Source organism: Bubalus kerabau, chromosome 11 (assembly GCF_029407905.1).
Source record: "Bubalus kerabau isolate K-KA32 ecotype Philippines breed swamp buffalo chromosome 11, PCC_UOA_SB_1v2, whole genome shotgun sequence".
NCBI classification, from domain to species: Eukaryota; Metazoa; Chordata; class Mammalia; order Artiodactyla; family Bovidae; genus Bubalus; species Bubalus kerabau.
Window position 1 is genome coordinate 70,627,921 of NC_073634.1, and position 27,079 is coordinate 70,654,999.

At 40.2% G+C, this 27,079-nt stretch overlaps 1 protein-coding gene across 4 annotated transcripts in view; it reads right to left on the reverse strand.

The window, feature by feature from the left end:
- Positions 1–5,494: 5,494 nt before the first annotated feature.
- AAK1 (AP2 associated kinase 1) overlaps positions 5,495–27,079 on the reverse strand; it is a 173,129-nt gene continuing 151,544 nt past the window's right edge. For 2 of the 4 annotated variants that reach the window (XM_055540541.1, XM_055540540.1), the window contains exons 20-22: positions 26,073–26,183; positions 24,347–24,457; positions 22,710–23,435 (exon numbers count right to left, since the gene is read on the reverse strand). In XM_055540541.1, the coding sequence (XP_055396516.1) occupies positions 23,341–23,435; positions 24,347–24,457; positions 26,073–26,183 (317 nt within the window). In that variant the 3' untranslated portion in view covers positions 22,710–23,340. Of the gene's footprint in view, positions 13,855–22,709; positions 23,436–24,346; positions 24,458–26,072; positions 26,184–27,079 lie in introns of those variants that run through there. The other 2 variants (XM_055540537.1, XM_055540539.1) reach the window with 2 other exon arrangements.

The window sequence follows — 27,079 nt, forward strand, 5'->3', positions numbered from 1 at the left end:
AAAAAATTATAAAAAAAGACTGGGGATCAGGTATGTTTTATGGGGGAAGGAGTAATACAGCTGTACTGTGTCCTTCAATTGTGGATCATTGAAGGTCCTTATATAAAATGAAACCCCCCGTTCTTTAAAATGTATCTTTTGTTCTTTACACCGTGCTTACTTTTTTTTTTTTCTTTTTTTTACTTTACAATACTGTATTGGTTTTGCCATACATCAGCATGCATCCGCCACGGGTGTACACGTGTTCCCCATCCTGAACCACCCCCCCACCTCCCTCCCCATACCATCCCTCTGGGTCATCCCAGTGCACCAGCCCCAAGCTTCCTGTATCCTGCATCAAACCTGGACTGGCGATTCGTTTCTTATATGATATTATACATGTTTTAATGCCATTCTCCCAAATCATCCCCTCCCCTCCCTCTCCCACAGAGTCCAAAAGACTGCTGTATACATCTGTGTCTCTTTTGCTGTCTCGCATACAGGGTTGTCGTTACCATCTTTCTAAATTCCACATATATGTGTTAGTATACTGTATTGGTGTTTTTCTTTCTGGCTTACTTCACTCTGTATAATAGGCTCCAGTTTCATCCACCTCATTAGAACTGATTCAAATGTATTCTTTTTAATGGCTGAGTTATACTCCATTGTGTATATGTACCACAGCTTTCTTATCCATTCATCTGCTGATGGACATCTAGGTTGCTTCCATGTTCTGGCTATTATAAACAGTGCTGCGATGAACATTGGGGTACACGTGTCTCTTTCAATTCTGGTTTCCTCGGTGTGTACGCCCAGCAGTGGGATTGCTGGGTCATAAGGCAGTTCTATTTCCAGTTTTTTAAGGAATCTCCACACGATTCTCCATAGTGGCTATACTAGTTTGCATTCCCACCAACAGTGTAAGAGGGTTCCCTTTTCTCCACATCCTCTCCAGCATTTATTGCTTGTAGACTTTTGGATCGCAGCCATTCTGACTGGCATGAAATGGTACCTCATTGTGGTTTTGATTTGCATTTCTCTGATAATGAGTGATGTTGAGTATCTTTTCATGTGTTTGTTAGCCATCTGTATGTCTTCTTTGGAGAAATGTCTGTTTAGTTCTTTGGCCCATTTTCTGATGGGATTGTTTATTTTTCTGGAACTCTTAACCCACTGCAATCAGTCCCCACCACTTTACAAGAATTGCTCTTGCTAGGATCAATAGCCTCCTACTGGACAAATCCAACAAGCATTTTTGTCATTACGTCTCTCTGGCATTTAACACCTCTGCTTATCCTTGAAATGTTTTCCTCCTATAACCTTGGTGTCACCTTCTGTTTTTCTGCCTATATTTGTGGCCCAGTTTCTCTCATGGAATTTTTTTTCCCATTTATGCTTTAAATGTAGATATTCCCAAAGGATGTTAGAAGTGCTCTTCTCCTTACTCTACATTCTCCTTCATTGATCTCATCTATATCCAGGCATTCAAATACCACTACCACTCACTGTCAGGACTCTAGACTTCTCTCCTGATCCATACAGCTAATGACTATCTGGACAACTTCACTTTGATAGCCCCTATGTAGGCCCAGGACATTTTGAACCTCTGTAGTGGTTTCATCTAATGCTTTTTGTTTTTAAAAGATTTATTTATTTATGGTTACACTAGGTCTTTGCTGCTGCACGGGCTTTCTCTTGTTGCCTCTAGCAGGGGCTACTCTCAAGCTGCGGTGCACATGCTTATCCTTTTAGTGACTTCTCTTGTTGCAAAGCATGGTCTCTAGGCGCATGGGCTTCAGTAGCTGTGGCACGTGGGCTCAGAAGTTGCGGCTCACCGGCTCTAGAGCATAGGCTCAATATTTGTGGCCCATAGGTTTAGTTGCTCCGTGGCATGTGGAATTCTCCTGGACCAGGGATCAAAACTGTCCCTTGCATTGGCAGGTGGATTCTTAACCACTGAACCACCATGGAAGGCCCTTATCCAATGTTTTTGAATAAAGATATTTTAATTGGGCTAATATTGATGAATTTTCATCAAGAAATTCTATAAAGCAACTCTATTAAGTCAACTCAATTCTTGGATCAATTTCCTATGCATTGTATTTCCATTTTATTGTAATTCTGTTCATTGGGATCTGGTCTTTTCTATAAGCATTTTACAATGGAAATTTATTAGTCAATTTTTGGTTCATTTCCAATTTTGCCAATAGTTTCTGCTACTGAGTTCTTCTGTGGCCACTATATCTAGTAAATTCCAACTTCCCAAATCAAAATTTCGATTTAAATTGCCATGATTTCATGCTTTCATCAATTTATGTGTAGTTTTAGTTGCTTTGAATTTTACTTAAACTGAATGATATTCACTATAAACTGAAAAAAGGCTGACAGTTTACATTTAATTTTGGTTAAGAGAAAATTGTGATCAGTTCCTCCCAGATAATGAAAGGTTTCATTAGAGTGAAAAATAAAATATGTCCTTGGGGTCAATAAGCACTGCTCAAAAACAGGATGTGGTATGGGAGATCTGGTCCTTGTATAAAACTACTAATTTCACAATACCTAACTTTAAGAATTCCACACGCAGCAATGGTTTTGGCCCCAAATCTCAGCCCTAGAAAACTGGGCTGCCTTCCGAAGGGAATATTTGGAGTCCTTTAGGACCTCTGGGCTATGAAGAAGTACTTGGTTTCCTTCCATGAAAGGTGACATAATTCAGTATAAGGAAACATAAGGGGAAAGATCTTTGCCTTCAAATCCAGAGAAACAGGTCTAAACCATCAGCTCATGGCTTTCCCCTGGATCTTACTCTGGCTCCTCCCCCTTGGATCTTGATTAGGGCACAATATAAGGGCACTTCCTTCCTGGCTGGTCTCTCACCAACCCATCTCGGGGCTGGTAAAAGTGTCATTAAAGGGTGAATGAATGCAATCAGAGATCACCCTGTGGGAACTGGAGCTTCTAACTCTGGCTCTGGCTCCAATTAAGGCAGAGATGACTCACCACAGGTAAACTCCATCCACTTCTGCAGAAAGCTCTGACTCCTGCATCTCAGTGGGAGTGATGCATCTGAAAGGGTTTCCCCCAGAGCACTCTGAGTCACAGGTAAGGAAGACTGTGCTTTTGGTTAACTTGAAATAGGAAAAAACCGTAAGAACTTCACATTGTGAAATTAGGTGTATTTAAAGATAAATGAATCAGATCTTAAAATAAATCTTCAGAAAAAGTAGGCAAACTCTTGTTTTACTCATGCATCTTATACCAGAGTTCTTTGGATCCCTGAATTTTCTTTGAACACCATACCTGTGAACTCAGTCCACTACCAATTCTCGTGGGTGTCAGGCTCATCAAAGCTCTGTTATTTTCTCAGATTTGGAAAGGAAACAGGAGGCAGGTTTTCCTCACAGCATGAATTTTAAATTTCTTAGGTATAATCCATTTCCACCCAAGATTTCTCTCTCTAGTTTCTTATGGTCTCTCTTTAGAGATTTTTTTTTTTTTTTTTTTGAAGGCTGCATGTTGATGCAGGTCACATTCAGGTAACATATTTTAGAAGTTCACAGGAAAGTTTACATATTAGGGAGCTCTGTGATTTTCCCAGCTCAGTCCTTAGGCTCCATTATCTTATTTCATTTATGTCTCCACAAACATCCAGATGAAAAGTGGGTCTCAGGAAATAACTGCCAGCATTGGAAACCAATTCACCAACCAACCAACCAAAAGCTGTTCTTTGAAACTTAAAAATGTAGAATAAAGCTTGGTACTAAGTGAAAGACACATATGGAGCCCTTCAGTCCTAGGAAGATTTGACTTAAGGAATAATGCAAAGTGTAAATCATTTATTTTAATTAGGTCCATTTTAATAAAGTGTACAGAAGTTCACAACTCAAACAATTATCCATAAAAACTAGCAGATACATAAGATAGACCACACGAAGGGTGCAATAACATAAATCCAAGAGTCTGCAAAAAAGAGGTATTGCAAAAACTGTTAAGATTGACTCTATAAATGTCTCTTTCCCTTTCCCATGTTCATAGTCCTTGAGATTGCATGCACATACTGTTTTCTGAAGTCTGATGACCTCAATATTCTCACAGTTGGACTGACCTCCTCATTCAGTCAACTCAAAATATAGTCAGTAAAGGGAGTTCACCTCGTCTTCCTGGAATGAGCATGGTCCTTGGCCTGTATTCCGTTTCTGTCTCCTAACAAATGACGTTAAATGTTCCCTCTGAATTTCAAAGTAACATCTTACAGGCCTCGTAGTGTTCTAGTCACTACTGCCCTCCCAATACCACACATGAACGAAGCGTTTAGGTCAAACGCTATTGAGTTTCATCCTTGTGGATGAAAAAAGCATGCTTACTGTGGAAATGAGTCTAAAGCAGTGGCTGCTTTCTCTCCCCTTCATCTAGAACAATTCCAGTCTAGATCACAAAGTTGCAGGTAAACAGCACTGAATTTACTCACTTCAAACACCTATTGTCACCTCTTGCTATTCTTTGGATGCCTTCATCAGGAGGTCTTTAACAGGCAGAAAGCATGAGGATACATACATGCACACACTCCACGCACACTGCTCAAATAGGAGTCTTTGGTAGACTCAGAGTGTATCTGATTTTCCATTTCAGAAAGGAAAGGTGATATTGTCTTCTCTCGCCCCCAAAGTCTCACTTTAACTGATATTGGGGAAAAAAATATTTCTGCAATTCCTTACCAAAAGGAATCACACAGATCCCTCTAACATGTATATATGGTTCTCTTATAATGCAATGTAGATAACATTGACTTGATTTCAAGAACAAAACATTGCTATTATAAACTCAAGATATTGTCACTCATCTTGAGATTGCTGAGAAGTAGCTCAGACTAAATTTCTTATGGAATTACAAACTACCTTTTACAAGTTGTTCTAGAGTCCCTTCATGCATAAACTTGCCCCTGTGTCCTAGGAGAGTATGGGGCTTTTGAGTTGTGTCTCTGAAGAGTAAGGCTGGGCTTCTGCCAACTTTCCTTCTAGTCCATAAGATATGGGGAAGGTGAATCATTTCATTTTTATTTAGAATCATTCCAGTGTGATATTATCACAGGCTAGGCTGAAATTTAAGAAGAAACTGTTTAGAGTGAAAAGGAAGATAAATAAAAATCAACATGATCCTTCAGTCTTCTCTTTCATTTCCCACTTATTGGTATGGTTATAATAGGGGAATGTCAAATGAGGAAATGAGCAAGCAAGGTAAGCCACATAGACTTGCAGCAGTAGAGAAAAACCAGAAAAGACCAGGGTCTGTCAGTTTAAGGATGGGATCTTAGGCATCACACGTAGGAGGTCTGATTCCTAATAAAGGTCAAGGTGCAAATGAGGCTAGCAGGACTGTAAGTCAGACAGCAGGAGGCATCCTGGCAACTGAGACACTGTCAGTGTGAATTTCCACATCAAGGGGGAGCAGCTAAGTTGTTTTCAACAACCTAGCAAAATTTATCTTACAGTGAAAGAACACAAAAACAATCCCCAACTAGATACTACTTTTTATTTTCAAGCATTTTGAAATTTTCCATTAAGTGAACGTCACAAGTTTGCAAGTGTTCTGCTGGTTAAAACCAATCAATCAACAAACAGATAGTTGACAGTCATTTGGAAACGCTAAGAATTTAAATTGCATGATTCTATTTAAAATCTTCATGTTTACTCCAGAAGGCAGGATTGGAGGTTCAGAACTCAGGAATGGCTGTGGGCATCTAGAAGGTGCTCCTATCTCCTTAGAAGGTCTTTTCAGTGACTCTCCTATGTACCTTTCATCAGAACAATCTGGGTTCATATAAAACCGCATCTGTGTGACCTGCAGCCATTCCAAAGCTGACTGGCCTGTGTTCTCCAATTTCAAATTCAAAGACACAGCAGAGAATAACATTTTTCCTTATTAAAGGGACCCCAGGGGCTCCAACTTAAGTAGTATCCTTCCTGCTAGAGAGTGAGTTAGATCTCACTCTTCTCTGGTTTCCTATAATAAAATTTTCTATTTGATACAATGCATACATATTATGTAACCTACGTTTTGCCGACATTTCATTATGGAAACAAATATAGCATGAGTGAATTTCTATTGCCAGATCACTCTGGTGATTACACCTATCTTAAAGAAACTGAAATCTGCTACTTTATGAGTCAGTGAAACGTCCACCAAATAGTTGAAAACATTGATGTACATGTACTCTACAACTTACTAAATAATGGGTCAATAAGATATTGGTATTTTTCTTAAAAGTTCAGAAAGAAATCTTGGTCGCCTGGCTACACGCAGACCTAATATGGGGGTGTGAATATGTACACACCAGTCCACACATATGAAATTTTCAACTCAACAATGAGTGAGCCCAAAATGAAAAAGAATTTGTGACCAAGACATCACTGAATCCTGTCCAGCACCTGCTGTAGCATCAAATTTTGTTCATTTTCCATTTTCCAATCTAATAAGGATTTGAAGCTAAAGGGCTCTCGGTGTAAGCCTGGTGGCTCAGCCAGTAAAGAATTCGCCTGTAATGAAGAAGATGGAAGAGACGTGGGTTCAATCCCTGGGTCAGGAATATCCCCTGGAAAAAGAAACGGCAACCCACTCTAGTATTCTTGCCTGGAGAATCTCATGGACAGAGGAGCCTGGTGGGCTTGTCAGGAGTCGCAAAGAGTCAGACATGACTGAGTGACTAAGCACACACCCAAGAGTGGGCCTAAGAAACAGATATGCTAAACATTTTTCACCACACGTAAGATAACTTCATTAATTCAATACTGTGTGTTCGTCGATTAATGTGGATTCTTTAAGTTCATCAGTGCATGCTGTAGGTCGATGTTTTAGTCTAAATATATTGTGGCTTACTGCACTCCACTGAAATGAAAGGTCACAGGTTCCTGCATTCTGTTTCATATGTGTAATGCATATAAAACAGAAAACAAACTAAACAAGGAATGCAGCATTTTGTTCACTATATGTTTTCTTTTTCTCTTTAATGTTAGCTTGCTGTAGTTGTTGGAAACATGCATTTGCTACTTAATTCAAAGCACCCTGAGCACTCCTGATTTCTTAAAGCTAACTTTCCCAGATTTCAGGATGGCCTCTACAAAAATCTTTTATCTTTATTTTTAAAATTTTATTATTTTTTTTGCCCGCACTGTGTGGCATGAAGGAGCTTAGCTATCCATCCAGGGATGGAACCTGTACTCACTTGCATTGGGAGCAGAGTCTCAACCACAAGACCACCAGGGAAGTCCCAAGAACACTTTATCTCTACATGATGCATTTAACCTGTATGATCCAAAGATGATCAGCACAGAATCCACTATTCGCTAATAATTAATGTAATCCAATAATCCAAAAATGTTGATGCATCATTAAGGAGACAAAAGTAATTTGTATGTGTCTATATTCATTTCTTGTTCAAAAAAGGTATTTACATAGTCTCCACCCAGCATAGGTCTCTAGCAAGAATAAAATAAAAAAGGATTATAAGCTCAGCTTGACAAATGATTCAATTATGTAATAAGATCACCATTTTATTGATTTCATCTTGAGAACAAAAATGATCAGGAGGGATTGATAAAAAAACCAAAGAAAAGTAATTTCACAGGGCTGTTACAGAGGTAATCCTGAGTAGTTTCAAAGGGTGAATTAGAATGACCTTCTACTTTAAGAGTTTCTAGGATGAACCTTCCTTGAATATTCCCATCTTTTTCACTTCTGAACAGTATGAAAAGGCAAAAAGATAGGATGCTGAAAGATGAACTCCCCAGATCGGTAGGTGCCCAATATGCTACTGGAGATCAGTGGAGAAATAACTCCAGAAAGAATGAAAAGGTGGAGCCAAAGTAAAAACAACATTCAGTTGTGGACATGACTGGTGATGAAAGTAAAGTCTGATGCTGTAAAGAGCAATATTGCATAGGAACCTGGAATGTTAGGTCCATGAATCAAGGCAAATTGGAAGCGGTCAAACAGGAGATGGCAAGAGTGAACATCGACATTTTACAAATCAGCAAACTAAAATGGACTTGAACGGGTGAATTTAACTCAAGTAACCATTATATCTACTACTGAAGGCAAGAATCCCTTAGAAGAAATGAAGTAGCCATTATAGTCAACAAAAGAGTCCGAAATGCAGTACTTGGACGCAATCTCAAAAATGACAGAATGATCTCTGTTCGTTTCCAAGGCAAACCATTCAATATCACGGTAATCCAAGTCTATGCCCCGACCAGAAATGCTAAAGAAGCTGAAGTTGAACGGTTCTATGAAGAACTACAAGACCTTCTAGGACTAAAACCAAAAAAAAAGATGTTCTTTTCATTATAGGGGATTGGAATGCAAAAGTAGGAAGTCAAGAAATACCTGGAGTAACAGGAAAATTTGGCCTTGGAGTACAGAATGAAGCAGGGCAAAGGCTAATAGAGTTTTGCCAAGAGAACGCACTGGTCATAGCAAACGCCCTCTTCCAACAACACAAGAGAAGACTCTATACATGGACATCACCAGACAGTCAATACTGAAATCAGATAGATTATATTCTTTGCAGCCAAAGATGGAGAAACTCTATACAATCAGCAAAAACAAGACCCGGAGCTGACTGTGGCTCAGATGAACTCCTTATTGCCAAATTTGGACTTAAATTGAAGAAAGTAGGAAAAACCACTAGACTATTTGGGTATGACCTAAATAAAATCCCTTACGATTATACAGTGGAAATGAGAAATAGATTCAAGGGATTAGATCTGATAGAGTGCCTGAAGAACTATGGATGGAGGTTTGTGACATTGTACAGGAGGCGGTGATCAAGACCATCTCCAAGAAAAAGAAATGCAAAAGGGCAAAATAGTTGTCTGAGGAGGCCTTACAAATAGCTGAGAAAAGAAGAGAAGCCAAAGGCAAAGAAGACAAGGAAAGATATACCCATTTGAATGCAGAGTTCCAAAGAATAGCAAGGAGAGGTAAGAAAGCCTTCCTCAGTGATCAATGCAAAGAAATAGAGGAAAACAATAGAATGGGAAAGACCTGAGATCTCTTCAAGAAAATTAGAGATACCAAGGGAACATTTCATGCAAAGATGGGCTCGATAAAGGACAGAAATGGTATGGACCTAACAGAAGATATTAAGAAGAGGTGACAAGAATACACAGAAGAACTACACAAAAAAGATCTTCACGACCCAGATAATCACAATGGTGTGATCACTCACCTAGAGTCAGACATCCTGGAATACGAAGTCAACTGGACCTTAGGAAGCATCACTCTGAACAAATCTAGTGGAGGTGATGGAATTTCAGTTAAGCTATTTCAAATCCTAAAAGATGGTGCTGTTAAAGTGCTATACTCAGTATGCCAGCAAATTTGGAAAATTCAGCAGTGGCCACAGGACTGGAAAAGGTCAATTTTCATTCCAATCCTAAAGAAAGGCAATGCCAAAGAATGCTCAAACTACCCACAATGGCACTCATCTCACATGCTAGCAAAGTAATGCTCAAAATTCTCCAAGCCAGGCTTCAACATTAAGTGAAATGTGAAATTCCAGATGTTCAAGCTGGATTTAGAAAAGGCAGAGGAACCAGAGATCAAATTGCCAACATCCACTGGATCACTGAAAAAGTGAGAGTGTTCCAGAAAAACATCTATTTCTGCTTTATTGACTATGCCAAAGCCTTTGACTGTGTGGATCACAATAAACTGTGGAAAATTCTGAAAGAGATGAGAATACCAGACCATCTGACCTGCCTCCTGAGAAATCTGTATGCAGGCCAAGAAGCAACAGTTAGAGCTGGACATGCAACAATAAGACTGGTTCCAAATAGGAAAAGGAGTACGTCAAGGCTGTATATTGTCACCCTGCTTTTTTAACTTATATTCAGAGTACATCATGAGAAATGCTGGACTGGATGAAGCACAAGCTGGAATCAAGATTGCTGGGAGAAATATCAATAATCTCAGATATGCAGATGACACCACACTTATGGCAGAAAACAAAGAAGAATTAAAGAGCCTCTTGATGAAAGAGAAGAGTGAAAAAGTTGGCTTAAAATTCAACAGTCAGAAAACTAAGATCATGTCACTTGGCTCCATCACTTCATGGCAAATAGATGAAGAAACAATGGAAACAGTGAGAGGCTTTATTTTTGGGGGCTCCAAAATCACTGCAGATGGTGACTGCAGCCATGAAATTAAAAGATGCTTGCTCCTTGGAAGAAAAGTTATGACCAACCTAGACAGCATATTAAAAAGCAGAGACATTGCTTTCCCAACAAAGGTCCGTCTAGTCAAAGCTATGGTTTTTTCAGTAGTCATGTATGGATGTGAGAGTTGGACTATAAAGAAAGCAGAGCACCAAAGAATTGATACTTTTGAATGTGGTGCTGGAGAAGACTCTTGAGAATCCCTTTGACAACTAATCAGTCCATCCTAAAGGAAGTCAGTCCTGAATATTCATTGGAAGGACTGATGTAGAAGCTGAAACTCCAAAACTTTGGCCATCTGATGCAAAGAGCTGCCTCATTTGAAAAGCCCCTGATGCTGGGAAAGATTGAAGGCGGGAGAAGGGGATGACAGAGGATGAGATGGTTGGATGTCATGACCGACTCAATGGACATGAGTTTGAGTAAACTCCGGGAGTTGGTGATGGCCAGGGAGGCCTGGCGTGCTGCAGTCCATGGGATCACAAAGAGTTGAACATGACTGAGCAATTGAACTGAACTTTCACTCCTGCTCATGCAGGCTCATGTACTGATAATGACCAAGGTAAGAATTTGGGGTGCAAATTTTCATACTCGTTAGCCAAAATCAATCAATTAGAAAGATAATTCAACATCCACTGTTACACAGAAAATTCAGAAATGATCATTGGGAGAAAAGCCCAGTGAACATTTAACATCCTCAAAAGTAAAGGGCCAGCACTGCTGAAGCCTCAGTTGGAAAAACCACTGCTAGGAGCCCTGATCCACTGCCAATTATTTACCTTTTAACTTGGACAGCTGAAATAGGTGGAGACTAAACTAGAACAAGTCTTGAGAAGTATCTGTTTATATTTTACTGTCAAGATCCCAGAATTTCAAATTTAAAAATACGACATTTAGTCAATGGCAATTGAGTCTGGCATTCAGGCTTGATTCTTGGATGAATTTCTCATAATTCTTAAATCATTAATCTTGGTTGGTGAGCAACTCTTCTAACTTCTCCAGCTAATGAAGAAATCATGAACATTTACTAGGAGTCACAGGGAACTTTCAAGTTGAAACATGAAATTCTTCAGCAGAAATCTTCCCACTGAGATGTAAGTTTCAACTTAAGGCACTAATAATAATAAAGGGCATGAGAAGAGTCAAGAATAACTTAGAGCTTTCCAGAAATAGAAGACATTTCAAAAACTTAAGTCAAGCACCTATCTGACCTGCTTCACCATCCGAGGGGACAAAGAATGGAAAGGTTCTTGTGGCTGACTGGTTCAGCTCTTTTCCATTCTCCCAAACTTATTTACGTCTCAGGTTTCTACTTCCTCAAGGGGCAGACGAAGGTGACAAGGATGTGGAAAAATAAAAAGCAAATCTGGTTTATAGCCTACTCTCATGATCAATTAATTTTGTAATGACAGCATGGAGTGCTCAGACCTAAGATTTTTAAAATTACTTGATTACTTTTTAAAATTACTTAGACCCCAAACCCAGTGGTTGTAACTGTAACAAGGTGTTCTTTTCTATTGTTCTCAGGGGAAACTGTATAAGGATAGTTAATTTTTCAAGACTTTGTAAATAAATTTGTTAATAGCAAATTCTAAAGGAAAAAACAATCTACTTGGAAAATTCCATTCCAGCAGGATTTTCCTACTCATTCCAATAAATTAAATTTTGCCATGAGAAAAGAAGGCAATAAAAACAGGGTTCAAGGAAGTTAGGTTAGGAGAACATATACCAGCAAACGAGTGATTGTGGAGGTACGCAAGGTGGGACAGGATTTACCTAAAGGAAGAACGTTTCCTGTGCAAACAGATGTGTACACACACAGCTGTGCACTCACATGAATTTTTAAAGTGTGCCCATGGGAGAAGGCTCCACATTATCAGACACCAGCACAGAAATCTCATCTGTTTGCACTTCTACAAAGCAAAGGATCTAACACACGTTACACACCCACTGACACTCATGCATGAGGACCAGGGTGGCCTACACAGCCTCATATCCAGAGAAGCTTTCTAGAGTTGCTGGTTTTAGAGGAATGATTAGTATCTTCGGGATCACACTTCCTTTTGATGAGTAGAATTTTTATCTTGTGTTTCCTTCCTGAAATTTACCCTTTTCACGAGTATGAAACCAAGTCTGGGAGGAACTCATCTTAATCCCTCATTAGACATGACTCAGAACAGGAACTACAGAAATCAAAGTAGCAATAGCATGGCCCCTTTGGGAAGTTATTTCTGGATTTTCTGACAAGTAGTTTGAGATTAAAACTGTTTCTAGGCACACAAGAGAAAGCAGAATTCTGGGTGGAGGTGAAGATGGACACGCTCACCGAAAGTCCAGAAATCAATATAAACAAAAGCAATGAGCATACTTAAAGGAGTTTCAACTAAGTATCACCTCGACTGAGTTTGTTGACTCAAGAAGTTCTGCTCTGACTCATGGAACTGAAAGAGAGTAATTGATATAATCTTCTCAGGAAGGCTCAGCTGGGAGTGATGTGGTGGGTATTGAGGGTAGGGTAGAGACAGAGGCCTGAGGCTCAGGCATGGTTCCTAAGGTTTCTGTTTGCCTGATTTCGAAGGAAAGGGTGCTAAAGCAAAAGGATCAGCAGCTGGCAGCTCCGTAGTCCTGGAGGCAAGGGATGTGATGGAAACGGAGCCAGCTATCGTTTGCTTATTGGTTTGCGAAACAATTTTGTAGGCAGCGATAGGCTGGGCTTCTGGATTCGGCTCATCTTCCGGGCTATAGTGACGGGAATATTTGGATAAAGACTGGGGGCGGAATGGTTTGCCTGCCACGGGGCCTGAGACAGCTTCTTTCTGGGGCTGAGGTCCTTTGTTTCTGTCATTAGGATGGGCCCCAGATTCCAGGGAGGAGCCCCTGGAAGAGATACTGTCAAGATGGTCTGCTGCTTGTACAGGATGGGAGAGGAGGTTAGACGGCTGGGCAAAGCCAGCCATGGAATACTGAGCTCGGGCAGACGGGTACACGGCTCGATCGAGGCCCGGGAGCAGAGGGATGTCATCGGTCTGACTGAGGAGACCGGGCTGCTCCTGGGCGGGGCTCTGGGCAACTGTTGACTCCTCCATGCCTTTCTTCTTGGTAAAGGGAGCTCTCAAGAACACATCCGTCTCCTCTGGCTGCGAAGGGGCCACGTTGCCCTTGGAGACAAAGGGGGCTTTGGCAAAAATGTCATCAGCGGGAATCCTTGAGCTCCGGAAGGGGGCAGTGGCAAACACATCTGGCTCACCGAGTCCATCTGCAATTGGCTGAGTGAGGGCTCCGAATTGGTTCTTCCTCCCACCTTGCGAGGCCTTGGCCTGTGGAGGAGTGACCTCCGGCTGAGTGAAGGGAGTAGCTCCTCCTATCTTCCCCTGCGGAGGCTTGCAGCTCTCATCCTCTTCTTCTGACTCCAAAAGCAGAGGGCGAGAGCCACTGCAGTCCAGCATGTCCCCCTCGAGGTCGGTCCCCTCCTCTTCGCTGCTGTGGAACGAGCTGTTGCTGGAAGGGCCATCTCGGGCCAAGTAGTCAGATTCCAAACTGTTCTGAGTTTTCGTGCCAGGTACCCGGGAGGGGTCCGGGTATAGGGGAAGGCCTTTAACACCCGTCGATTCTTTAAAGTGCTCTACAGTTATTACAGGAGAGGAAATGGGCTCTCTCTGGAGACCTAGAAAAGCACAAAATGCAGAATTAATGCACTGGTCCATTCAACGCTCTTTGGAACACTCAATGGTCAACCCGCGGCAGGAACATTGTGGGACCAAATAATGGATGTTGAAAATGGAAAAAGGAAAAACAGAACAAGAAAAGTCAGGCAAGGAAACGGCACACAAATTGGAACACAACCAATCAAGGTCTCACATTTCGGAACACAAGGAACAATGTGGAGGAAAGGAGATGAAGGTGTTAGGCACACAGACATTCAGCGTTAACTATGCAATGCTCCTGCACACGTGGGGCCAGGCACTGACACCTGCTCTACCTGACTGGCTCTGGATGGAATGAAAAACCCAGTCCCTCATCTCCACATCTACTGTGACCGTTCTGGCTGATGCAGAGATACTGTCTGGGGACAAACTCAGTTCAGATCTGATGTGTGGTCACCTGCTCCCCACTGCCTGTGACTGAAAACTGCACCTCCCCCCTCCAAAAAAAGCAGCAGAACATGGCTGCTTGATAAATACACAATTACTTGATGATTGACATCATAAGCACTACTCAAAGAGTATAAGAGTGCCCCAAATATGAATGCTGAAGGCACTTTTCAAAGGGGAGACATAATATCACATTTAACAGATCACCTTCAGCTGGAGTTGCCCTGGAATTTTGTTTTCAGTCTTCCAAGTTAGCAAAGATCTCCTCTGCTTAAATGTATCCATAAGCTTCTTTAAGCAAAAGGAGGAAAATGCACAGGTAATTACAGAAGTATTTGCAAACGCTAATATGCTAATTGATTTCTATCTAGGTAGAGGTGCCTCAGGGTGCTCTGGCTTTCAAGATCAAACAGACAATTATCAGAATGCAAGAGAGCTTACCTTCCAAAAATATTAGCAGGTTAGAAGTATGTCATTGGGCACATGTTAGCAAGAGGGCAGGAAAAAGGCATATGTAACTAAGCAAGAAGAATCCAGAGAAAAGGGTGACTGGGGGCAGAGGTATCATGTCATCATGGGTTTCCCAACCCACCAGGGGAAAAAACTACAGGTACCATGATTTGGATTCTATAGATGATTCAGAACCTCTGTACAGAAGTAATTCAATCATCCTCTCCCCACATTACCCTCTCCCCTTCTATGCAAACCATTAGCTAGTAGATAACATCTGCTAACAATTTTCCCTGCTAAAGTTTCTGCTTGAATTAAGCACACAGAACACAGCAGAAGCAGCATCAAAATCAATTTATTGGGAAACGAGTTAGAGACATTACATTGTAAAGTGATGTAGAGAGTGATCTGAACATTTTAGGACATACTGTACAAAAATACTGTTTCTCTGAATCCTGTAATTTTTTTTTAGCAGTGCTTATTTTTTATTTTAGTGCTTCTTTTTAAACAGTTCTGACCTTAAGTATTGTTTTTGGAAACAAAAGTGCCCACACACCCCCCACCCCCCTTCTCTTTCTAAAACTGTGAATATATTTGGTAAATTCCAATTTAGAAACTCTTTAAGTTAAACTGTACTGGTGCCAAAAGACTTTCTGAATAGTTTTTGAAGAGGATAAATGTTCCCTTGCACTGTAACTTTAATATGTGCACCTACACGGTGATAGGAAAGCGTTAGTCAGGGAACAGGAAATAAATGGAATACCTTCTCCCTTGAAATATATGTGGAGGGACATAACTCTGACCTCTCAAGCAAGCATACTGATATTAGATCTGTCACAGTGATCCCCAGATGATGGTATCTGGGAGGAAATTCAAAATGCAGTAGGGCAGGGAAGTTTTCCAAATTTAGATCTGCTAAGCAAAGTGGTAGGAACCACCCCTTCCAAACTCCTTGAACCACTTTCTAACACAGTATCAGTTGTACGAAGTTTTTAGTTCTCAAAACTAAGGCATGGCTTCTCATCTCCGAAAACAACCCTAAGTGCTGATGCAGTTCTGTGGGAGAGCAACCTATCTCTTAGGAAAGAACTGACACATTTAGTCAAGCCAATGATCAACTCTGGCCACCATATGGACCAACAATGAAAATGAGCACTAATTTGACTGGAGCTAGTATTTGGGGGAAATTTTAATGGAATGCAGTCAAATCAAATTGTAAGCACTGCCAAGTCGCTTCAGTCGTGTCTTACTCTGTGCGACCCCATGGACTGCAGCCCACCAGGCTTCTCCATCCCTGGGATTCTCCAGGCAAGAACACTGGAGTGGGTTGCCATTTCCTTCTCCAATGCATGAAAGTGCAAAGTGAAAGTGAAGTCGCTCAGTCGTGTCTGACTCTTAGCGACCCCATGGACTGCAGCCCACCAGGCTCCTCCATCCATGGGATTTTCCGGGCAACAGTACTGGAGTGGGGTGCCATTGCCTTCTCCAATTGTAAGCACAGACCTCCAAAAAGCAGTTACCTATAGAACGTGGGCATCTTGGATGCCTGCAGAATTAGATGACATTTTGAGAGCTGGAAGGTACCAAGTAGGGGTGCCCATATCCAGAGTTGGAGAGGCTGGAAGGGCATTCCTAGCCTATATAAACTATTTATGTTAAAAAGCGAGTTCTTGGTCGACTGTAAATCTGCCAACTCTGAGCATATTCCTATGACTTTCATAGTGAATAATAGGAAAATCATAACTAAAGTTTGCAACAACTTTTTAAAAATGTACATAGACATAAAAATACTATAACATTAAGTTTGACAGGAGAACTAGTATCCAGTTCTTCAAAACAAGACCAGACCTATTTGATCTCTGAGCATGAATCTGCTCTATAGGATTGGAGAAGTACATTTAAAGGATTCTCCTGAAAAGGCCCAATCTGTTAACCTTTCCATTCTTTTTAGAGGAGGTGCAGTATGACCAAGGCTCAGAGCAACTGCCCTTTACAACTCTCCAAGCCCGGCATTCTGGAGACCAGAGACAAGCGGTGGGTATAGGGTGCGCAGACATCCACATCCCTGCAGGGAATTTTGGTAGTGGCAGCACAAGAAACAAAGCAGTCAAGAGGAGGAGGAATTCTAAATAACTGTAAACAGCAGACAGACATTAAATCTTGTTGGCGGTTAGAGGGTTTCATTTTTTTTTTTCCCCTTAATATGAATGTATTATTGTAGGAAGGGAAAACATATGTTTTCAGGGTGAATAGTCCTTATATGTGAAGATAGCCTTGTACTGTCGGAAAAACATGTTGGAAGCCGTCTGCCTGTGAGCGATGAAAGATTTACACTAACTTAACCTCAGTGTCTTGGCCCATTTCCTTTTCGAACCAATGGCTATGCATAGCAGACATCCTGTGATCATAAAACTCAAAAAGCTAGCCAGTTGTTCTTGGGGTGTGGGGTGATGGGGCGGGGTGGCTGGGCTAAACCCCAGGATCTGACCTCACAGAGTCAGGGTCTCCCTTATCAAGCATAAGGATCTTCCTTATCATGAAGTTTAAGGTGGGGCATTTTGTTCTAATTCTCTCAAATTAAGTCATGTCTCTCTCTCTCTTTTTTGGTTTAGCACATTAAATTAAGCAAGAAGTCAAAACACACTTCTTTTTCTTGCTTTGATGTAGGGACTATGTGAGAGGTTAAGGTCAAGCACACCGTTCCAATGCTTCCACTAGGGATAACTCCATTTTAGTCTATTTTGAGGCTCCAAACTACATCAATTTCAGTAAAGAGCTTATATGCTTTGAAGGAAAGACATACTCACAAGTATCTGATGATTTTGCAAAGACTCTCACCAATCCCCCTTTAATTTCCCAAGCAACTCAAAGTGCTGAATGATTTAGAATAGGTTACCCCTGGAAATTTTATCTGATGGACACAGTGAAGGCCAATGTTCCCTTAAAAAAGAAAAATCGAACTCTGAAGACTAAAATTTCAGGCTGGATCTTCCTGAGTGCCATATATCATAGGTGACCAGAATTTCACTTTCTCCCATACTATAAAGTGAAATAACAATTAGAAGAAGCACCAGAGACATACTTCTTGCCCCAAACTGGAAATTAAGACTTGGGAGTATTGGAAAACCTTCTCAGTTAATTAGCAAATAGAAAGCAAAATACATCCCTTCCCAAGAACTTCAGAAATGCAGCACCAAATGAAATCCACACTCTTTCAGAGTTGAATCAGGGAATCAGGAGATGTACTTCAAATGCATAATTTCCATGACCTTTTGCTTAGACAGTAAGATCAAGCATTTGGCTCTACCATATGCTGTGGTGTTGCACTAAAACCCATGCCTGGGAGCCAACACTGGCTAGCGATGCTGTGTCTCTCAAGCCAATGGGGCAATTAAATGAGAGAGATTTCTCCTTGGGCATAAAACTGCTGTTGCCAACACAAAATGTTTAATTAAATTGGCCTGGGTACATCGAAGATTAAATTCAAGGAGGGCAGCTGCAAATATGTGCTCCCTTTAACAACTCCACGTCTGGTCGTATCAAATGCAGGCTCACAGGGGTTTTCATCTCCATGACCACAGGTGAAGCCAGGGTAGCCAGGACTCATTAAAACGTCCTCGGCACGTCTCTCAGATGTGTTTGCACGGTACTCGTGCACAGGTGCTTATTGTCACTCAACAATGTGTTTAAATCCTTTTTGTAAAAGTGGCTTTTCAGATCAAGAAAAGAGCAGCTATTGTAGGTTATTTATAGCTCTGAACATCATGCTCCCCGTTGAACAGATAAAAGTCTTTATTTTTCTATATGTTTACATAAGAAATTTGTTTACAGACTGTTTTTTTTATACAATACTTGCGTAGCAATGTTCAAATTTCACATTTTTTACTGTATAAGATAGCTTCATGTACCTCTGTTTGCTTTGTCTTCTTGGGGAGGACAGGAAAAAGGTCTATGGTAAATACACCTATACTTAACGAGGTGGGTGTGCAACAGGGCAGAGGAGACTCCCAGGGAAGGAGTGAACTGAGGCCACTACATCAGAGTGGGAACCAAGGAGACACCTTCCATTCTAGCAACACCACCACTTTGTAATTCTGCATAGATCAGCTCTGACCCAGAACCTCTCTCCCTGATCATCATGAAAGGAAACCCAAGAGAAACAAAATAGTATCATGTTACAGTTCCTTGAAATGGAGGCCATCTGGGATTCATTCTGACTCAAGAAATCCAAGCACATCCAGCTCCAGGAGCATTACTAGTGGGGAAAAGGAAAAGGCTAACTTTGTGTTGGTAAAACTACAGTCTCTTGAGAGGAGTAAAAGATAGCTTTGTAATATCTGGAGTGTTTCAGTAAAGGTACCATGTTAAATATCCATCTAACAATTTCTTTATCTGGCAGCCTCTGATTAGCTGAATTCAATACTTTGGGGGCAATCCTGTCATTTTATCTCCAAACTTTAAGTGCATGGCTACAGAATTCTGAATCTTATAGACTGAGAAAGTTAGACTCCTGGAACTACAGCTAAACATCAGCATGGGAGACTTTGTTTTGGCCCAAGGTATCTACAGGGTGTATCTTGTCAGCTGACTTCATAGGCTTCCATACCGCTGGGCTGAGGTCAACCCCACAAGTCCCTTCCTTCCCCCAGCACTGCTGAAGGCAGAACTGTTCCAGACCTGGGGGGAAAGCTGTGTTGGTTTGAATCATTTGTCAGGGGAGCTCCCCAAAAAGATTAGAAACAACACTCATAGTTCATCTTGAGAAAAACAAGTTCTTTTCTGGGTTTGTTCCCCTATAATTATTAGCAATCCAAGTTCCATAATTCTCACTTGGGAAGAGGCAAGTCCAGTATCCAATGACATTAAACAAACTGACAATCTCTTTCAGAGGTATTATAAAACCCATATTTTTCAATTTTCTAAGCCATACTAAAGACAGGCAAAATCACACAAGTTCCTTTATTCAGAATATTAAAGAAATTAAGACTGATTGTTGTCACAGTCCATTATAAGGTCTTCTCTGGGAATTTTCAGTGGATTATTCTTCTGACTATCTTCCATTGTAACTACTCTTCAGTGTAGGGGAGTGGTTTGCTTTTTTGGAAACATCAAATGTTACTTAGAACCAAGAGTGGTGAAAAAAGGGTAAGAGCATAGGTTCAGATGCTGAAAGAGATACTAATTAGATAATAATACAACTGATTTTCTTATACTTTTAACATAAATGGTGGCAGCATCATTAAAATAAGTATTATTTTCCCAAGTAAAACTAGATGCCTTTGAAGGGAACACTCAATTAGATGTCACAATTTTGATATGTCTGCTAAAGAAATCACTAACTATAATCATATTCACAAGTGTCCATTTAAACCTTATCTCCTCTGAGGCCTCTGTTTTCACTGGGACTTGAATTTGGTGATCTAGTTATCTGAATGCTGTAAAGGGGAAAAGAAAAATCCAATTTGTGATGTTTTCTGGTTTAGTTACTATTTTGCACAGTTGGAATATATGCTTACAGTATTTGCCCATTTTAAAGTAGCAGATCCTTGATGACACAGTTTACAATAATTGAAATCTGATGCTGTTGGAATAGGTAGATGCATGTGTGTAATATTAAAAAAAGGAAAATCTATGTCCAACATTCTGTGATGACTTAGGCGTCTCTTCAGGTAACCAAGAAGCAACCCAGGTTAGCGAAAGCCTATTGTAATTCTCTAAAATATAAATACTACTATAGTAATAGTAAGAGCTACGGAAGATAACTGAAGGACATCGGGATTATCTAAATCCTTCATAGTCCTCCTAAAGCATCATAATAAACACTGAGAACCCTGGAATTCTATCATCTTAAAAACCATCTGGTTCAAAGTCATCACTGTAGTAAGGAGCAGTTCTAAGAAGTGAAGCTCCTGCTGAAGGCCACTTGGCCAGGGACTGGCAAAGGTCAGGAGGAGCTCCCAGGGGGCCTCTCCTGCCCGGATCTCTTCTCCCACCACCCACATCTATGAAATGAAGTGGATGAACTAGAATAATCTCTAAGGTCCCTCTTATAGCTCAGTCTACAGTTTCAAAATTCTATCAAATATTAGCATACTATGCTCATCTCAAATAAACCCTTTTAGCTCAGGAATGGTGCTATAAACGAAAGGAGGCTCCATTTATTGAGTCACTCACATGTTTTCTTTAACAGAAAATAGTCCTATCCTTTGAAGACTTACTCCTAAAGAACAAACTCAAGATAATTTCATGTCATTATCCCCCTCAGGCTTCCTTCCTCCACCCAGTCTCTCTGGTTTCTAGTCTGTTCATTTTTATTAACATTCTCTATTAAGCTTTACTGAGCCAGATGACTAGATAATATATCTCAATGTAATTATGGGTAATACATGAAAAGGACAATTGAGAGACAGCTAATTTCTAAACTGTACTCTTCGTGGCTTCAATTACATTAGGAAGGTAGATATTTCACTGTATTTCTAACATGTATGTATGGAAAAAAATCAGATTGGAAAACACAGGCATAAAACATTATTCTTATTTAAAAATAAACCATCTCCTTCATTAGTTTACATATTCTTTCTATGTCTGGGAAAAAGAACGCCATTTTGATCTTCAGTAATAATCCTGTCCATAAAAGGGCAAACCAAGTCCCATTTTCACTGTCCAATCAAGGAGAGCTTTTCAAGCATATCTTTTTTAACTCTCAGTAGGAAGGTTGTACCTCCCTCAATTCTGGGAATGATTCATTATCCTAACAGAGGCCTGTACGTCATGCATCTAGTTTCAGCTGGCACGGAAATACTTAAAAGTCAGAAGGAAAACTGAAAAGTTCTGACTTTTCCTCTGCTGCCTTTCAAAGGCTTTTGAAGCTTGACCTCTGGGGTCAAAGCTTGACCTCTAAAGTACAGTGTGTTGCGGGCTGTTGTTGCTGTTCAGCTTTCTTTTTTCCCCTTAAAGTGCAAACATGAGGAAGCAGAAACAAGAGTACTAGACAGGGAAACAAGCAAATGGACCTGGAATTTTATTGGTACAATCTGATCAGCTAAGAGGTTCCCTTTTGACCGTGGAAATGGCACTCTAGGAAGAGAACCAAATGGGGCTCTCTGTGCCCACCTCTTATCAAAGGGTGATTTGATACAACTGCTTTGCATGTAAGGAAAAAAATATACTTTAGTGAGGAAGGACATGTACAGAGGGTGACCATGAGGCATGTTGTCGCATCAGTGCAGGGGCCTTTATTTATTTTATGAACAATATTCTAAGGTTAGTGAGAAACTGCTTTGTTTTTTAATCTAAGAAGCCAAGGAAAACCAACTGAACATATTTCACTGGCTGTAGCCTTCAGTTCAAACATCAGAGAAAGAAAGGTAAGTAGCCAGAGTCAAATTGTGCCTGGTGTGTCTGCATACTTATTTCTGATTATCTGAAAATAAACAACATGCTTATTCTACAAAGACAGAGGACCTGCTGAAAGCTTAGAGCAACACACAAGTCTATTCAAAATGATTCCATATGTTACACTGTAGGGCTGCCGTGTAGTTAGTTATACAAGGGAAAGAGATCAAAACCCTGTACAGACACCTGATATCGGACTTGAAACGCCAAGTGGAAACAGAACTATTCAGTGTCTTCATTTATACACAATTTACAATATTTGATTCAAAATAAAAATCACAAGAAAAATACATCTGTTTCTGCTACAATTCCTTCCCTTCCCTCATCCACCCCCCAGTGAAAAGTCTTCTAATAAAAGGTATCATATTACCATATTGTCTTGTTTTGGTCTAATTCTGAGATCCCGGCTTGGGATAGTTAAACACTAAAAGGAATGGCAATACTTGGAATTTATATAATGTACACATTTTATCCAAGGATCTCAAGTACTTGCGGTCACGTCTCCAGATCTGAGAAATCACGGTTCAATGGAAGCCAGAATGCTGGAAGGATGCTGGGCAGGTTGCATGGGGTGTAAAATCTCTTGGCTAAGTCTATGATCAAACAAGGTCAGAGTTGGTTGGCTAGAGCTCGGCTCAATTTCTCTTTCCGGACATAAACCATCAGTCAGTTTTACCCTCTCTTAAACCACACACCCATCTCTAGGTTACTGCCTAGAGTCAAGACCAACTGAAGAAGCCATGTCCTCAGGATAATGCAGCAGGATAGAAAAGCAAAAACAGAGAAACACATTCATCAGCATCTGGCCAGAGGAGATGGGGTTGGGAGGATCGATTTGGGAGGCCATTCCTAGCAAGAATGAGACAAAGGTGTCAATTCACTAGTTTCAGTTACAGTTAAGCTTGTGGTGGAGTCGACTCCAGCGGAGGTGAAGCTCATGGCATCTAGCGCTTGATGTAAGATAATGCTATTGAAGACGGGTAATGAGAAAACACAGCAAACTAACAGGGAGGAACTGGCCAACGAGTATCTGGAGGGCCAAAGTGATTTTCTTTCCTTATCATTTCTATGGGAGAAGGCAAGGGATAGAAGATCAGGGCTAGAGGGCCCCTTATTTGCAGATTAAAAAAAAAAATCATTTTCTTATAACTCCATAATGAAAATGTATATTACGGTATGAAGGTTACAGAACTGCATCTGCTACTGGGTCACGGCTACAGGTCTATGAGCTGATCCACCAGCAGCAAAGACCTGGCTAGGTTGGGAAGACTGGACTCAGAGCTCCCACTGCTGTTTCTAGAGTGCCCACCTGGAAGTGGAGAGATAGGAATTCAGTACAAAACACAGAGGGTTAAGGTTTAGATGTGCAGAATAAGCAAAGGAAAAAAAAAAAAAAATCAAAACAAAAAAATCCTGGAGAAGCAACAATTTACATTTTGAAAACTCTTACATGTTAATTTTTAAACATATAAATTAGTTATCCACCACCTCCCACCAAAAGTTCGGGCACTGTGTGCACACCACACTGTAGGCAGGAGATCTTGCAAAAAGCATGCTATTTTCAAATGAGTATCTATTTTGCCTGAGAACTGCTGGCTGTACATAATTTCCAGATAATATCAACTCACTTCCCTGACAAAGTAAAAATCAGTAATTTTTGATTTGGGGAGGAAGTAGTTATTAAGACTACTGCAATAAAAACATGCTTTAAGAATACATAGATGGTCTTATGGCAATTCAGTGCTTTATGGCATGTTCAAATAACAAAGAGGAAAAAAAGGATACTCCATAAATGTCTAAAAGATGCAAAATGGTGTCAAAGCACCATTATTAATCTCTTTGGAAAGAGTATTTATCACAGATTGTTTTAATTATGATAAAAAATGTTCAGTTCATTTTTTGATATAGATCTTCAGGTTTCCATTTACTGAAGATCACTATTTTTAGCTTGATACTTTGTAAAAACCAGCTTTTAGTCAAACTATTAAATACTTTCCTTCTCTCTAAATAAATACCACAGTCATGCTTTAAGATACCTATACTAGTATCTTTATGTGTACTTCCATCTATCTATACTGGTCCAGCCCACAATGATTGTTATTACCCCCAATTTCTTTCATTAAATGTTAATGCTTCCCCCCCTTTCTACATTAGGTACATTACTATTTTGAAGAGAGCTGATATCAAGCTCTTTTCTTTTCCCCAGCCTCTCTTTCTTACCTTGTGGGTTTTTGGTTATCAATACAGGAATAGGGTCAAACTCATCTTCTGCCACCTTGTCCGAGCCCTCAGGGACATCAAAACCTGAGATGAGATTACTATCTTCCGCAGCTTAATACAGAACGCAAGTACACAAGCAGAAACAACAGAGGCAGAGATCAGCAAATGAGAGAACACATCAGAGCAACTGCATAGTCACTGTTGCTTTTAAAGATGAAAATGCTTATTCTCCTGAGTTGAAATAAAAGTAGTAAAGCTGGAAAACTTGAGGAAATAGAAAAAAAATGCTTTAGAGCTAGCCATGTTAAGACTTTTATAAACGAGAAGGGAGAAGGGTTACAGGAAGAGTTCTCCCTACCTTTATATGGTCATTAAATATAGTTATTGTGAGAGATCTCTTCAACATCAGTAATTCATAAAGGCACGGGAGTTAGTCATTTACCTTCTTCATTGAGCTAACAGAGGCTGGACTAACAATGTTAGAAAAACTCAAAACCAGAGGTAGTCGGGAGATAATTAGTTGCCCTTTAAGAAGTAACCACTGTACGTGCTAGTGCTAAGTCACTTCAGTTGTGTCCGACTCTTTGCGATCCTATGGACCATAGCCTGCCATACACAGACAAAACAAAACAACATACTTCTGAAAGGCCACACTGCCCTGTGATTGGGAAAACAGACTTTCAAACTCTGATGTCCCAGGAATACTGGGCCACAAGATCACATGCACCGAGATTTAAGGCAGAAGTTTGCTAGAAATTCTTCTCCATTCTACAAGCAAGTGCTAGCTGAGCACCAGTTTTGCAAGTGATGCTTCTCTGTAATTATGCATCACAGCTGACACACTCCTGTCAGACATAATTGGCTAAATAGGAAACTTGTCACTACACGTTCTATAAAAACACAGTCATTTTAATGCTATCAAGGATAAAAACAAAAACTCAGCTATTACCATTGCAAACTAAAGGCTAACTATTTTTCAGTCATATCAGGGAGGCTTCCTTCCTACATTTCCCTCAGAAAGGACTTAACAGCTGTTCCTTTTATATGTATTTGCTCCTTCTAGAAAACCACTTTCACTGTCTGAGCCCAGAAAGTTTACTGGATGCCCATGTTCTGTGTCTGCCACTCTCACAAACCACTCAATGAACAGAACTCAACTCAAGCTATTTTTCTGTCCAGCAGAAGTTCAAACCAGTATTAACTCAAGACAAAGAAATAAAAATAGTAGACTAGAAAGAGAAATATAGTAATTAATCATGACTCCAAGGTTAACTAAAATTCAAACCTTTTCTGAGTTCAATCTTTGAGGATTGACTTTTGAGCAACAGTGCTTTTTTATTATAGTAATCACTACCAAAAAACTTAAAATCTGACTAATGAAACAGTTTTAAGTTCTAAGGCCACCCAGTATCTAATCAGAGCCAGTTCGTGGACAGCCAGTCATCTCCCTGAGCTGACTACAAAGGCATGTAGCTGTGTCTTTACGAGAAACCATGGGATATCTGCATTAGAGGTGACTGTGAGAAAGCCACACCTCCACAATCTGCCATCCCAGCCTGATTAAATATTCTTAGTGAAAGGAACTTTAACACAGGGGCTAAGAGTACAAACTCGAGTTTTCCACTCAAGAAGGTGGTTAGAAAACTTCACTAGCAAAGACTTTCGTTAAGGGAAATTCTCTTCTCCTCTAAGGATACATGTGGGCTCAAGAAGAGGAAGTGTTTACCTTTATGGGCCGGAGCAGAGATGGCTATGGGGGCAAACTCTTCCAGAAGGTCAGTAGTGGGGTTAGAAAGCAGAGAGCAATCAATCAGGGAATCTTCCCCGGTGAGAGAATCTGAGTCCAGATTAACAGCATCCCAGGTCAGTGACGGCATTAAATGGCACACACAACAATATCACAGGTTAGGTCTTAGCTTTTGAGTTATTGCATTTATATTATACATATGAGCCAAGGTGGAAGGAAGAAAACTAAAAGAAACACATTAAGCACTCTGGATTTTCATCTATAGAAACATGTATTTCTAAACTTCTCTTAACAGTAATATGTAACTATGGAAGAATTTTTTGCTTGGAGGTTACTGGTTAAGCAAGTAAATGGTTTGGATGCCAATAAAACTTTGGCAACTCAGTTCTCAGCAAATGCTGTTTGGGAAAAAGGACTCTGTAGCTAAAGAGTTTCACTTAAATCTTCCTTAAAAGCTCATTGAAAACATTTATTATAGGATGAGGTATCCATGCTGACAAAAAGTGGGTTATCCCTGGCTTATTATTAGCAGAATATGACATGATTAGACAGCACCTTCTAGAACTCAACCCGATGCCCATTCAAAACAGAATTATCTTGTCTCTTATTAGTACTTTTTAAATTTGAATTGCTCCTCTGAGCACATGACTTTGCTTTTAGTTAAGGAACAGAGGAAAGATAAAATTCAGAGTTCCAAGTATTTCAACATATGAATTGTTCTCTGCAAAAGTTTTCTAGAAAAAAACAGCCAAGTAAGCACAAGAAAAAGAACTATATTGTCTCCTATCTTAATTCTTTTTTAACCTGGTTGGGTTTATTCTCATATTTCCCAGACTTCTAATTGTTTCTATTCCAAGTTGGCAAAGTGGACACTTTTATCAAGGTAATTATGGACTCGACAAAATGAAGGTTATCAAATCTCTATTTAAGGAACTGTAGTTAAGGAATTAGTACTACTAAGAGTGAACTTTGAAACTGGGTTAAAA